The sequence below is a fragment of the Callithrix jacchus genome, chromosome 6 (assembly GCF_049354715.1).
Source record: "Callithrix jacchus isolate 240 chromosome 6, calJac240_pri, whole genome shotgun sequence".
NCBI lineage: Eukaryota > Metazoa > Chordata > Mammalia > Primates > Cebidae > Callithrix > Callithrix jacchus.
In genome coordinates, this window is record NC_133507.1 from 26,275,770 (window position 1) to 26,291,108 (window position 15,339).

General features: G+C 44.5%; 1 protein-coding gene across 1 annotated transcript in view; it reads left to right on the forward strand.

The window, feature by feature from the left end:
* TMC3 (transmembrane channel like 3) overlaps positions 1-15,339 on the forward strand; it is a 47,532-nt gene that overhangs the window by 16,197 nt on the left and 15,996 nt on the right. The window contains exons 5-15 of the mRNA XM_017973323.5: positions 148-254; positions 1,135-1,233; positions 1,338-1,480; positions 2,961-3,108; positions 3,779-3,822; positions 7,633-7,780; positions 9,765-9,874; positions 12,506-12,584; positions 13,548-13,793; positions 14,506-14,634; positions 15,259-15,326. Of these exons, the coding sequence (XP_017828812.3) occupies positions 148-254; positions 1,135-1,233; positions 1,338-1,480; positions 2,961-3,108; positions 3,779-3,822; positions 7,633-7,780; positions 9,765-9,874; positions 12,506-12,584; positions 13,548-13,793; positions 14,506-14,634; positions 15,259-15,326 (1,321 nt within the window). The remainder of the gene's footprint in view (positions 1-147; positions 255-1,134; positions 1,234-1,337; positions 1,481-2,960; positions 3,109-3,778; positions 3,823-7,632; positions 7,781-9,764; positions 9,875-12,505; positions 12,585-13,547; positions 13,794-14,505; positions 14,635-15,258; positions 15,327-15,339) is intronic.

Below are 15,339 nucleotides of genomic sequence, written 5' to 3' on the forward strand. Positions count from 1 at the left end.
TTAGGAAGGAACACCCCAATTGGTACAATAATGGCTTCTTGCTCTAGGTCCTATGGATGTCAGAAAAATGACGGTGTTCTTTTTGTAGGATTTCTTGCACTACGAGGATTTTATTTAACCTGTTCTCATTCTCTTGTCCTTCTTTAGGTCATTTTGGATCTGGTGTTGCCTCCTATTTCATATTCCTGAGATGGTTATTTGGAATTAATATTGTGCTCACCATTATGACAGGGGCTTTTATTGTCATTCCAGAGGTAAGATGTTTCAGGAGAGAAAAAAGTGCCGCCCATTAAAAAAAAAAAAAAGGAGATATTACAGCAGTCACATAAAGTGGCTCCCCTGGTTATCACTTTGGGGAGGAAAATATATGTGTTTGGGTCAAGCAGGGCTTGGCAAACTTTTTCTGTAAAGGGCCACAGAGTAAATACTTCAGGCTTCGTGGGCTATTCGGTGTTTGTCTCAATGGCTCAACTCTGCCGTGTGGCACAAAAGCAGCCACAGACAGTCTATCAAGCAGTGAATGTGGCTGTGGTTTCAATAAAATTGTATTTATGAATACTGAAATTTGAATTTTATATAAATTCTTTTTTTTTTTCCCCAATCACTTACAAATGGAAAACCATTCTTAGCTCTTGGGCCAAACAAAGAGGCCACAGGCTGGATTTGGCCAACCAGCCAGTTTGCCAGCCCAAAGTTGAAATAATATCCGGACTATGTACATTATTCAGGTGACGGGTTCACTAAAGCCCAGACTTCACCATAATCTGATACATCCATGTAACAAAACTGCACTCGTGCCCCTTAAATTTATATAAATTAAAGAAATAAAATCCATTTTTCAACTAAACATCATCCTCAAAAAGTACATGGGCCATTTCCAAACAGAGTCCTTAATAATCCACCCATAGAAACCATGTCTAGCTCAGTGAGACTACACCCAGGTGAGCTCTAATCACCCAAAAAGAAAATCCGGCTGCCCAAGTTTAATTTTTCGTCAATGAGAATCAAGCAGAAATCCACCCCCGATATGTCTTACGTGTGACATTTTCACAAGCACATGGAGATCAACCTCTCATTTTCTCCTGGTCCCCTTCCACCCAGAGGACCACATGAAACACTTTCTTCTCTCACCAGCTGATTGCAGGCCAGCCCTTTGGAAGCATAGCCAGGAAGACCATCCCCAAGGAGCAGGTTTCATCTGCCCAAGACCTGGACACCATCTGGTCTCTGGGGGTGAGATTGATGCTTGCTCACACTCTTGTCTTAAGGGAAGGGGTGAATGGGCCACAGTTCTGAGACCTCGGAACCAGAAATGACACTGAGTGTTTTCTTTGCAGGGCTACCTCCAGTATTCAGTCCTCTTCTACGGATATTACGGCAGGGAGAGGAAGATCGGGAGAGCTGGCTACCGGCTACCCTTGGCATATTTCCTAGTAGGGATGGCAGTGTTTGCTTACAGCTTCATCATTCTTTTAAAAAAGTATGACTGCTTGGTTTCCCAAAATACATATCAAGCGTTATGATATGTGTAATGTCATCTAATCTTGTCAATAGCCCTGTAAAGTTAAGGCATAGCTGTATCCATTTTACGGATAAGATCAAGGCTAAAAGAGGCAGGTTGATTTTAATAGGTACTTACTGAACACTTACTGCTTTATAGTAGGTCTTACGTTGGGTCTGGAAATACAAGAATCATATAGATTTACCAGTTTATGTAATTTTAGACAATGCAGTAGCTACACTAATACGGACATAAGCAATATGATCTAGGTGACCAGTGGTTGCAAATAGCAAAATGTCCTCCCTTGTTTGTGTATTTGTTTGCCTGGGACCTAGCTACAAATTCTGCAAAGGCCAGGCTTGTCTATGCTGTGATGCAGTTGGCACTTCTAGGGCATCACTGGAGGAGGCAAAATGCAAAAGAAGAAATCTGGTGGGGGTTAGGAGCCCTGTACCACCCCCACTGTGAGACCTGCAGGAACTCACCTTCCTTCCCTGGGCCTGATCTGTAAAATGGGCAGCTTGGCTCAGGACATCACCAGGTTTCCTTCCAGCTTACCATTCCAAACCTCTGTGTAGGAGCTAGAGAAATGCAGACTGACAGGGAGGCTCCAAGCCCCAGGGAAAAGCTGGCCCCACCCATGCTGGCTCATCTGCTGCTTCTGCTTGATTTGTGTTACCACCCTTCACCACCCTACCCCCTGTGGCAGGTTAGCAAAATGCAGACAGAAGTGCCTGGGGTAAAAAAGATGATAAATAAATAAACAAAAATTGAGGAGGTACATAATGACCTGGGGGCCTTCAGTTGCCCTGAAGCTTTCCAGCTTATCTCCTGGTGGCTTCTAGGACCCAGGTGGAAGAGTCCGGCCCTTTACTAGACATACAATGTAAGAGAGAGATTAAAGCAAAATTGGAAACAAGAAATATGGATGGAGAGGAGAGCTTATTACAGGAGAATGCTCTAAAAAGTAGGCAGAGTTTCACCTGAGGAGGGATCACGACTCCTGCCTTCAAATATGTAAAGGAATGTAGGAAAGAGGGACCCAGCACATTATGGGGAGTCCCAAGGGGTAGAGTTCCCATGGGAAGGAGCTCCAAGAAGACAGATTCAAAGGAAAGAATTTTATTTCACAATCACAGCTACAGAGATGAGAAGAGCTAGCTCCTGGGGGACACACACCTGTAGTGACATGCTGGGCACCACAGTGGTGGGACTCCTTGTCAAATGAACTCACACAATAATGGGCCATCACAGTTTTCATACTGTTGGTAAGTGTTGCTCAGGTCACAAGCATGAGCTGAAATCCAGTCCCTGCTGTGCTGGCCAAGCCGTGACCCGAGGAGCTGCGTCCATCCAGAGGGGAGCAGCCTATTCTAATTCACACAAGGGCTCCGTGGGTGCTTGCTACAGCCCCCTATTCCCGAGACTTCTATGACCTGTCTGTGCTCCTCTTTGGCAGGATGGCTAAGAACTCCCGCACAAGCCTTGCCAGTGCTTCCAATGAAAACTACACCTTCTGCTGGCGGGTGTTCTGTGCCTGGGATTACCTCATTGGAAACCCAGAGGCTGCAGAGAGCAAAACAGCTGCCATTGTGAACAGCATCAGGGTGAGTGAGTGAGCCTGTGCAGGCTGCGGGGGTGGGCAGCGCAGGGTCAGAGCCAGCTGCTGGCCCTCAGCTGGAAGCCAGAACTATCCTCTTCCCATTGATGTTCACTGTCCAGGGCAGCTGTTTCCAAAGTAAGGTGGACATTACATGCTCCAGGAAATGTACCAGAAGACTCAGTGAAGGGAGGGATAAACATTTTGAAACTTCTTTTTAAATTTTTCTATTTTATCCTTCTAAAATTTCAGTTTGTATATTTTAGATAATTTACATAATAGATTATTACCATGTTTCATGTATATAACCTGACAATGAATGAATACATATATGTGAGGGATATACACTTTTACTTTTAACTTGAAAAACAGTCAGAGACTTGGCTCTATTGAACTATACAGACAGTTAAACAGTGCACTCTTTTGAGGAAAAAAAAATCTATTTAGATAATTTAAATTATACAGCCACACTATCTCTGATCCCTCTTCCCAACCACCAATATCCTTTTTCAACTGATTAGATAACTGATATCTAATTCATTTATATCAATTGAATCCTACAGAATAAAGTCTTAGACATTGAAGGTATGAACTGAATTGCTGGGTAAATTATTTCTAATGATTTAAAATTAATGATGATGCCAAGCTTTTATTGCTGTATGTATTTTTCCTTCAAGGAGGCGATACTGGAAGAACAGGAGAAAAAAAAAAGCAAAAACCTGTAGGTATTAACACTCCTTATGTTGAATTTATTGATAAGTTTTGGTTTTGGTTTGGTGCAAAAACTACCGGAACATCTGTATCTCATTTTCACGATTGTCAGGCAGCATTTCTTTCTTCCCTTCCATAATGTGATGAGGGAACTGAATGATTTTTCCGTAGCAATATTTAGGATGACTTCCTCCTTCCATGGATCCTGCGACAAGGGTGAGAGGGTCTGAAATTGACCAGTTTCTTATTTCTTACTCTTTTACTTAGATACTAAAAGAGGTATTTTGAGCACCAACTTATGCTGTTAAGAGTCGTTTTATTTTGAAACAAATCATAAGACACAAATATTACCCAGTTGGTGTTCACAAGCCTTTCAAGATGATTACCTAGGCTCAAGATTCTTCTCGAGATCTTGAGAGCTATGGTGGTGAGGGTGAGGCCCTTCAACCAGAGAACTAATGAAAGGGAAAGCTATTCCCGGGAAGGGGCTATGGCTCTGACCTCCCGGAGACAGGTAGGTCTGCTCAGTCCACATCTTACTGGTTATTTCGCCCTCATGATTAGTTTCTACAGTGCAGAAAACCCATTCAGAGGACTCGTAGAAAAGGACATGGGAAATTCAGGATATACACCCAGCCTCTGGAATAATGAGGGGACCAGGGAGGTGGCAAGGAGTTGGGAAGGCTGTCCATAGGGAGTGAGACGACACAGATTCTAGTCCTGTCTTTGTCATTAATGTTAATGACCTCGGAAATGCTCTTGAACCTCCTGAACCTGAAGTTCCTCACCTATAAAATAATATGGGATTCTGCCCCCGATTCTTTCTCTGTGGCTCTCCTCCACCAGAGCTGGTAATAATAACGTAATATGCGGTGTTGTTATTTTTACCAAGCAAGGTGACATTTATCATCTAATTTGGGAATGTTTCCTCATTGTGCAAATGAAGGGCCAAAACATGTATAAATGGAGTGTTGTGACCTGCCCAAGGCTCCCAGTGGGTAGAATTTCATGGAGAAGATACTATACTTTGTGTTCCCCTTCAAATCCTCTTGGCTATACCTTTCTCCAGCCCCTGCTGCTGGGTGGGACTGTGCAGGCCACCACCAGCTACACGCATGTACCCCTTGCTGGTACCCACTGTTTGGTGCCCCAGGGATCTTCTGAGGATGCAGTGCAGGGCATCCACAAGACCCCAGTCAACACACATGGGCATGCAACCAAGAGGCTGGGTGCAATGCTGGGAGTGAATGCTCATGGAGCTACCCTGGACTGCTGGGAATAAAACAAATGCTTTCCTATTCACACTGGGCAGATGGTTCTGTCAGGCATTTCATAAGCCCCTCAGAGGGCCTTGCCGTTGCCTCTAGCTGCTGCCAACCCCACTGCATATCCTTGTACTGATGGCCCCTCTCTCCTGCTCCACTCCAGGACCTGTACTCCTGCTTTCTGGGAACACTTCCCAAATAAACTATCTGTAAAAAGGCCTGGGATTCTGTTTTGGGGGAAACCAGGCTAAGACAGGCTCCTTGGCAGAAGAAGGTGCTTTCAAAATAGGCCAATTGAAGTCAGACAGGGAGTTGTCCTCCAGTGTTAGAAAAAATGAGTGCCTCAGTTCAAACCAGAAACAGGGGCGTAAGTACCAGAATCATCACCGATTCACAGATCTGCCCTCACTATCAGAGACACGTGAGAAGTGAGACCAAATGAGGAAAGAGATGAGCCCCGTGTCTCCCATCTCATAGTCAGTTAGTTGCTCCTTTATTTACTTATTCATCTAGCTGATACTTATGAAGCATCCGTATATGCTAAGCCTGTTATAAGAGCTGAAGATACAGCACTGAAAAAGACTAAAAAACTTAGAGCTTACTTCTAAAGAGAAAAGACGTTTAAGAAACTCCCAAAGGGAGACAGTCACATGTTGCATTGTGGCAGGGTCACATTCCAAGAAATGTGTCTTTATGCAATGCTGTCGTGTGAACATAGCATGTACTTATACAAACCTAGATCGTATAGCCTGTGACACACTGAGGCTATATAGCACAGCCTATTGCTCCTAAGCTACAAACCTCAACAGCTACTATACTAAACACTGCAGGCAACTGTAACACAGGGTATTTGTGTATCTAAACATAGCTTGACACAGAAAGGTACAATAAAAATGTGGTATAAAAGATTTAAGAATGGGACACCTGTATGGAGCACTTACTATGAATTAGCTTGCAGGTCACTCAGAGTAGGCTCTGAGTGAGTCAGTGAGTGAGTGACGAGTGAACGTGAAGGCCCAGGACACCACTGTACACTAACACTAGCGCAGAGTTTATAAACACTGTACATTTCGGCCACACTAAATTTATTTTGTAAAGTTTCTTTCTTAGTAATAATCTTAGTTTACTGTCACTTTTTTACTTTATAAACTTTTACATTTTAAAAAACTCTTCGACTCTTTTGTAACACTTTAAAAAACACCTTGTACAGCTGTACAAAAACATTTTTTCTTTATATCCTCATTTTATAAGCTTTGTTTTATTATTTATTTATTTACTTTTTACAATTTTGTTGTTGTGGTTAAAAACTAAGACCAGGCCGGGCACGGTGGTATGTGCCTATAATCCCAGCACTTTGGGAGGCCAAGGAGGGCAGATCAGCTGAGGTCAGGAGATCAAGACCAGCCTGACCAACGCTGGGAAACCCCATCTCTACTAAAAATACAAAAATTAGTCGGATGTGGTGGTGCACACCTGTAATTAGCCAGGCGTGGTGGTGCATGCCTGAGACAGGAGAATCGCTTGAACCCAGGAGGCTGAGGTTGCAGTGAGCCAAGATTATGTCAATGCACTCCAGCCTGGGCAACAAGAGCAAAATGCCGTCTCAGAAAAAAGAAAAAGACTAACACACACATTAGCCTAGGCCTGCACAGGGATGGGATAATCAATATCACTGCCTTCCACCTCCATGTCTCATCCCACTGGAAGGTCCTCAGGGGCAATAACAAACATGGAGATGTCATCTCTTATGGTAACAGTGCCTTACCCTGGATACCTCCTGAAGGACCTGCATGAGGCTGTTTTACAGTTAATGTTTTTTTAATAAGTAGAAGTATACCATAAAATAATGACAAAAAGCAGTATAGTAAATACATAGGCCAGTAACAGTCATTTAATATCATTATCATGTAGGTATTGTACATAATTGTATGTACTATGCTTTTATATAACTGGCAGTGCAGGAAGCTTGTTTACACCAGCATCGTCACAAACGTGAGTACAATGCATCGTGCTACAATGTCTTGAGCCATAGGAATTTTTCAGCTCCGTTATAATCTTATGGAACCACCATCATATATGCAGTCCATCACTGACCAAAACGTCATTATGCAGCATATGACTGTACAATGTCAGATTCACTATACAGGATGATAAATCATGAGTCCTCCTTTCCTCTTCCTGCCTCCCTCCGTCTGCTGAACGCATTTACTTGAATTCCTATATCTTTAATGTTCATATCACAAAATTCCAATTTTAAGTAGCAAAGCAACAACTAAAACCCAAATGTTCTGACTCTAAAACCAGAGCTGTGTGTTTGTTTGTCTGTTTCAAGCCTCACTGATGGCAGGCTGGTTGAATTTATGGCTCGTTGTTGATGTCTTAGGAAATGAGGAATTCGAGGGTACAGGGTGGTGTGGGCTGGAAGAGCACTGATGCTTCAGGGCAGAGAATCCTCCTGGCAGTGGATGTGCTCCAGTCCCCAAGTAGTGTTGCCTGCACCACGGTGCTGTGAGCAGAACTCTGTGTACTGTCCTCATCCCTGCTTCTCTCCCCAGGGCAGTGACGATCTGCCTGAGGATCATTGCCAATATCCTGGTGCTTCTCTCACTGGCTGGGAGCATTTATCTCATCTACTTTGTGGTGGACCGGTCCCAGAAGCTGGAGCAGTCCAACAAGGAGCTGACACTTTGGGAAAAGAATGAGGTACCCACTGCCATTACCTGCAGCACCCTTGAAAAGAGACACAGATGGGCACGGTGCCTCACTCCGTAATCCCAGCACTTTAGGAGGCCAAGGCAGGTGGATCACTTGAGGTCAGGAGTTGGAGTCCAGCCTGGCCAACATGATGAAGCCCCGTCTCTACCAAAAATACAAAAATTAGCTGGGTATGGTGGTGCACACCTGTAGTCCCAGCTACTCGGGAGGCTGAGGCAGGAGAATCACTTGAACCCAGTCGGCAGAGGCTGCAATCAGCCGAGATCATACCACTGCACTCCAGAGTGGGCAACGGAGTGAGACTCTGTCTCAAAAAAAAAAAAAAAAAAAGAGAGAGAGAGAGAGACACACACACACACACAAAAGTAGCCTGCCTCTCTGTTCCTTATGTGGGAATATCTCTAGGGAAAAACTTTAGTTCTCTTGTCAAAACTATAAAAACTTTGAACCAGAGGGGCAGCACTAAGGCTTGGCTAAACAATATTAATCATCTCCTTTGGGAAAGAGTTTGATTCAAAAAGACCTTCGAGCATTTACACTATTCTCTACCTTTGAGCCTCACCGACTGTGTTTTGCCTTTTGCATGTCTGTTTCTTCACATCCATGTTCCACAAATTGATTCTCTCTGCACACTGGAGTTAACAACTGCATTTATTCCACTGTATGGATTAAAGTTGACCAGGTCCCATTCGTGAATATTTAGTTAGTTTCTGAATATCTAAATGACAAATAATGCTTCTAGAACCAGCTCCACACAAATGGTTTTTTAAACAATCATCTCTCGCCGTCCCGTTGTATGATTATTCCCATGAACAGAAAATTACCAAGTGAATGGTTATGAATAATTTTAGAATTCTAAATATTCATTGTAAGACCATTGTCCTGAAAGGTTGGTCCAATTTACCTATACAGATTTGAAAGGCAGAAATAACACAAAAACCACCTCTCAGACCATTTCCATGAAAAATATTACCATCTGTTGGAATTTAAACAGAAAGCTGTGTATGATGATCATCAATTTATCATATTTATCACTGTAGAGTTTACCAAAATCTGAGTCTACCCTAGGTAAACTTTTCCCCTGCCTCTATTTTATGTCAGTTAAGTGAGTTACTATGTGCTTATATGTTTACAGATAGAAAGATGAATAGTTTTTTAAAGATATATTCAGAAATTATTTTATCTCAACCATCTTCTGTACCAGCTAAAACTCCTCTTTCTTCTGCTGTAAGTACAGAGAAACAAAAGCCAGGCATAATTCTCTAGATAATTAATCTTCCATGTACAGAAAGAATATTACATTATCTCTCAGCCTTTCCTTTTCTATTGGTAATATTTGCAGTTATTTCTGTCTTCCGTCCAAGGTCAGGGAAGTATAAATACAGTGCGATGGTAATTGAGGAAAGTGTGGCAGAAATGCTAGTGAATCCTGTTCATTTTTTGAGTCAGGTCTCACTCTGTTGCCTAGGCTGGAGTGCAGTGGCCCAATCACAGCTCACTGCAGCCTCAAACTCCTGGGCTCAAGCAGTTCTTCTGTCAGTTTCCCAACAAGCTGGGACCATAGCCATGTGCCACCTTTTTTTTTTTTGGTAGAGACAGGATCTTGCTGTGTTGCCCAGGCTGGTCTTCAATGCCTGGCCTCAAGCAGTTATCCTGCCACAGCCTCCCAAGCCTCCCAAAGTGTTGGGATCACAGGTGTGAGCCACCACACCTGACTAGTGAATCCCAAATGCCATGTATGCGTGTCCTCAGAACATCTGAGGAGAGTTCAAAAAAAGGGGGCCATGATAAAGTGGTGGCCACCTTTTGAAAAAAGCTAATTAGCAGAGATTTGGGGAGATTTTCCATGTGGGACCCGAGGACCCTGCGGATACCCACTGATCCAATATTAGGGGAAGAGATGAAATGCACATGGTGATGCTTGGTGGGGGGTCCTGGGAATGCCTGGCTCTGGCACGTGCTCTCTCAGCAGGTCAGCGTGGTGGTCTCCCTCGTTACCATGATAGCACCATCAGCCTTTGACCTCATTGCTGCTTTAGAGATGTACCACCCCAGGACCACGCTGCGCTTCCAGCTTGCAAGGTACGACACCCCTGCCCAGAAATGCCACCTGTGACTCGCCCATGTGCCCACCCACAGTGGAAATGTAAGTGCCTCAAGAGCCAGGGCTTGCTGCTTTTCCCCAGACACTCAGCACAGAACTTTAACTATGGGTGCAACTCAAGAAAAGCATAACCCAAGAGAGGAGAGATAGAGGAGGAGGCAGAGGAAGAGGGGGAGGAAGGGAGGAAGAGGACCAGGATGACAAGGGTAGAAGATATGAATTAAAAGGAATGAAGAAGAGGAGGAGGAGGAGGAGGAAGGGGAGGAAGAGGAGGAGAAGGGAAAGGAAAAAGGGAAGAACAGGCAGAAAAAGAGGATACAAAAGGGAAGCAAGAAGAGGACTGACAGTGTGTCTGCTCCTCGCTGTTGTGTTCTCTCCATGGTTTAACTCTGAGTGCTGAGAGAGACTCATGTTGTTCTTCCAGACATGAAAAGAGCAGTCAGTGCTTTGTGAACAGCTCCCCCAATGTATAGACTCAAAGATACTGTGGATATGCCTGGAAGCTTTGCCAGGATGGTCAGTGGCTGTGACAGCAGGTGGTTGATGCAGATCTAAGCAATAGTAGGCTGGGGTCCCCAAGGGGATGTCCTGGGACACCTTCTGTGGAAGTCAGAGTAACCACACTCATTTCGAGCACTGGCTTTATCAGTATTTTCCTGAAAACTTTGCCTCTCCTCCCTGGAGTATGGTCTCTTCGTCTATAAACTCAGCTACTGTAGTAGGGTTGGGTGAGGCATGGTTAAACTGAATGTGGCAGGGGGAGGCGGTGGGAGCCCTGCTAACCTGCTTCCACCTTCACCCTCATCTACCTTGGTTTCTCCCTCTTTCCTCTTGTAACGTATTACATTCTACAAAGCTAATTTTCCACAGACCACTTTGGGAAGATTTGCTCTCATTCAGGAACTGGCAAACCTCTCCTGAAAAGAACCAGATAGTAAATATTTGTGGTTTTGTGGGTGCAGCCGCAGACTATATGCCAACGAACAGGTGTGGTCGTGTTCCAATACAACTTAACTGACAAAAATAGGCAAGGGTACAGTTTGGTTTGAATTTTTATTCATAATTTCCAACCTCTGAAATTCAACTGTCATTTCAAAGGAGAAAACATGACTAGAAAGAACATGGAGTTGGTCAAACCTTCATGGCTCTGGGTAGAGCTGGGATGAGCCTCCCACCCCACTGGCTCATATTCCTGGTTCTTTCTGCTCCACCCGGCACCTATTTTGACTGCAAGAGAGAAGCTCCTTCTTCACTGGCAAGCACTGGGGAGAATCAATTCCATTATTGCATTTGGTCTAAAGGCAATCCTATTATACAGATTGGCCTCGTTATTCATGTTCAAAAGTAGAGAAACAAAGGCATCAGAGACTTTCCCCAGACAAATTAGGGCTAATTCTGGTAATAAGCGTAAGACGTATTATTTCAGTTCCATTATTTCACCAGCAGACTGTATTACTTCTATCCAAGGCACAGTGAAAACCTGAGTGATGATAATGCTGAGATAGCAGGAGATGAAATGCATTCAATCCTTCCTTTGGCCAAGGCTAACTGAATACACACTGAGGGGCTTGCCTTATGCTCAGTACCGTAAATGTACTGTGCCCACAGGAATCCCTGCTCAATTCAGAGGGAGAGCCCATGTGCGTTACAATGCTGTCCCCTGGAGATGTCACCTTCCTGTCCTCTGCCCACTGCCTGCAGGCTATATCTGAAGACATGCAGGAGGCCTGGGGGGATGGTTTTAATTTAGAGTCTTTTCCTCAAGATAAAGATGCTTTCCCATCAACTTTCTCAGTTGGTTTCATGATTCTCCCATCAATTGGCTTCATGGTTCTCCAAAGGCTAAACGTTGTCCCATTGAAGTGTATATAAACCTGTCATTTCCTGTCTCACTTATTTTTCCAGACAGGTTTCCAATAAGACCCATGGCTGCATCCTTGGACATTCCATATGTTTCCAAAACCTTTCAGCACTAGGGAAGCTGACCTCAAGTCTTTGAACACTGGCTAATCTAGACTGCTGCCGGTAGATTCCATTCACTCCTAGCAGCGGACAGGGTGTAGCTGTACCCACAGCCTCTCAGTGCTTCTGAGGGTTCCAGCCTGTATTTCAGAAGCAGAGCACTGATATCTTGAAATTGCATTCTGCTGCTTTTTAACTGTGTGAACTTGGGCTGGTGACTTAGCTCCCTCTGTGTTTCAGTACACTTATTCCTTAAGTGGGGATTATTGCAGAGCTGTTGTGAGGATCCAGTGAGATAATGCATGGGAAATCAATCATAAACCAGAAAGCATGACTCACATACTACACATTAGAGCCCCACTTGCTGCTACACTAGTGTTTGTAAAGTAGAGATCCAAGGACGGGCTACAGCAGAATCACCTGGAAAGGCTGTAAAACAATTTCTAGATCCCTTCCAGACCTACTAAAGGTGGATTCTGGAATTCTATTGTTTTAAAAATGCCCTCAAGGTGATTCTAAAGGAAATCAGGTGTGGCAGCCACTGCCTTAATATATCCATGACCGTCTCTAGAACCATGTGGGGGCTCTAGAACCAATGGATTTGTGTGTGATGGTCTTGTCTCTCAAGGTGGGCTTACGGCTTTCAGGGTCCTTGTGCTGTATCTGGGAAATCTCTACAGCCTGATCATTGCTCTCCTGGACAAAGTTAACAGCATGAGCATCGAGGTGAGTGCCCATGTCAGACGGTTGCCTGCCCCACCTCTGCCCTCCCTGCCACCTCCTCCCGACACCAGGGTCATCATCGTGGACAGATCACTGCTTATACTTACAATAACTCTCAATTTGTTGTCCAGGCTCGAGTGCAGGGGCACAATCACGGTTCACTGTAGCCTCAACCTCCCTGAGCTCAAGTGATACTCCCATCTCAACCTCCAGAATATCTGGGATTACAGTCCCATGCCACTGCGTCTGGCTAATTTTTTATATTTTTTTTGTAGAGAAGGGGTTTCACCGTGTTACTCAGGCTGGTCTCAAACTCCTGGGCTCAAGCCATCTCCCTGCCTCAGCTTCCCAAAGTCCTGGGATTACAGGTGTGAGCCATCATGCCCAGCCTGGTGTCCACTTTCAACCTGCCCCACCTATAAGGATATCCTGAATGGTGGGGGAAGGGGAGGAATAAAGAAGTTGCTCTTAGGTTGTTAGCCCAAGGCATACCACATTAACATCAAATTTCAAGGCTTACAGGCAGGCGAGGCCACAGAGAGTCATTTTACTGCATTGGAGCTTTGAGGTTACATAGACCTGGGTCCTTACCTGACACTTACTAGGCTTCAAATCACTGAGTTTCAATCTTCTCATCTGAACATGGGGTAATAATCCTTATCCAAAACTCTTGTGAGGATAAGTAGAGTTAACATGTGTTGCCTAAAACAGTTTCTGACCCTTACTAGGAACCAATAAATACTATCTATTACACCTCTGAGTTCCCTTCTGAGGCCAACTCTAGTCAAGTGGCAGTCGAGAGAGAGAGAGAGAGAGAGAGAGAGAGAGAGAGAGAGAGAGAGAGAGATGAATGATTACTCCCAAGCACTTCAATGACACTCTTGGGGTCCATGATGGATTCTTGTTTATAAATATGTGGACCTCCTTTTTTCTTTCTCCCCTCCTTCACTCCCTTCCTCTCCCCAGGAAACGGCTACCAAAAATAACACAAGTCATTGGATAGATTCCACCACCTTGTTTGCAACCAGGACAGGCCCTGAAGAAGAGAAATGGTCCATACCTCAGCCAGGAATGGGGCTCAGGAGAAACAGCACATGGGCCTTGGAAGAGACTAGCATTTCAGCCTATACCACGCCTCTTATAAAGGCCAACAGGACCACTCTCTACACTCAGAATCCACAAGACCAGTGCTGGGAGACATACGTCGGTCAGGTGGTTCCCTTCACCCTTACAAAGCTCTGTCACATCCATCTCATCACCTAACCCCAGCAACTCTCTGAGCTGCCACTGCCTCTATTTTACAGAAAAAGAAAAGTTCAGTGAGGTTTATGATTTTCTAAGTTGCAAAATTAAAAAAGAAAAATAATCAGTGCAAAGTTTCAGGCAGTATTTACCACATGCTGGGGTCTGTTCTAGATGCTTGGTTCTTGTGAGTCCTATTATTGTCACCCTCATCGGCACAGATGAGGAAACTGAGGCACAAGTGGTCAAGTTCTTGCCCAAAGACACAGAGAGAGTAAAGAGCAGAATGCTGAACCCAGGCATCTGCTCCAAAATCTGTACTCTTACCCATGTTATACAGAGATTCTCAACCCCAAGGTATTATCCCATGGAAATGAGTCACTGTCTACAAGTCTCCTGCAGCTCAGATCCACAGACCTTAGATTCTTTCCTAGGTTTATGTGATACTGGCCTCAGATATCAAAATTCAAAATCAAATCACCTAATATTTATTGAGCACCCATTATGTACCAGACGCTCATCCCTCTAACCACTGTACCTTATAAAGATGAGAAATGAAGATGCCACTGGAGGGGCCACTGGCTGGGGCCCACAGCAATGAACAGAGATTAGAGGACCCTGAAGGAAGAGTGGCCATGGGAGGGGTGGGTGTGGTGGCATCCAGGGACACCCTGTGTTTCAGGAGATGCTGAAGCTCTCCATCATTGACCTGCTCTTCACCGTGGCGAGCATTCTGCTCATAGACTTCTTCCGAGGACTTTTCGTCCGGTATTTAAGTGACTGCTGGTGTTGGGATCTGGAAAGCAAGTTTGTAAGTAAAATGCTGTGTCTGTTGGGAAAGTTTATATGGCCAAATCCATCCTTTCTCATGCTGAGGCTGGGAAACAGTCCAGCATAGCTGAGGGGGACACTTGGGGAGAGAATACATGTGGGAAGAAGAGACAGGTACAGAAAGCTAAGCTTCTACTTCCTTGTTTGTTTTTTTGTTTTTTTTTTTTTTTTTTAGAGACAGGATCTTGCTCTGCTACCTGGGCTGGAGTGCAGTGGTATGACCTTGGCTCCCTGCAGCCTCAAACTCATGGGCTCAAGCAATCCTCCTGCCTTGGCCTCTCGAGTCACATGCCACCATACCCAGCTAGTTTTAAATTCTTTTTGTAGAGAGGGGGTCTCACTATGTTACCCAGGCTGGCCTCAAACTCCTGACTTCTAGTGTTCCTGCTTCCTCAGTCCCCTAGAGTGCTGGGATTACAGGCATAAGCTACCACACCCAGCCCCACTTGCTTCTTAACAACCCTCATTTGCTGGGATGGCCCCACACGCACTGATCTCTAAGTGCTCATAAGAGCCAAGAAGTCTGTATACATGACTGTAATGAATTGGTTCATGCAAAGAACTTTGGAACTTGTTTAATGCACAAGTTTATTTTCTCTTGTAGCCTGAATATGGAGAATTCAAAATAGCAGAGAATGTGTTACATTTAGTCTACAACCAAGGAATGATTTGGTAGGTATCAAAG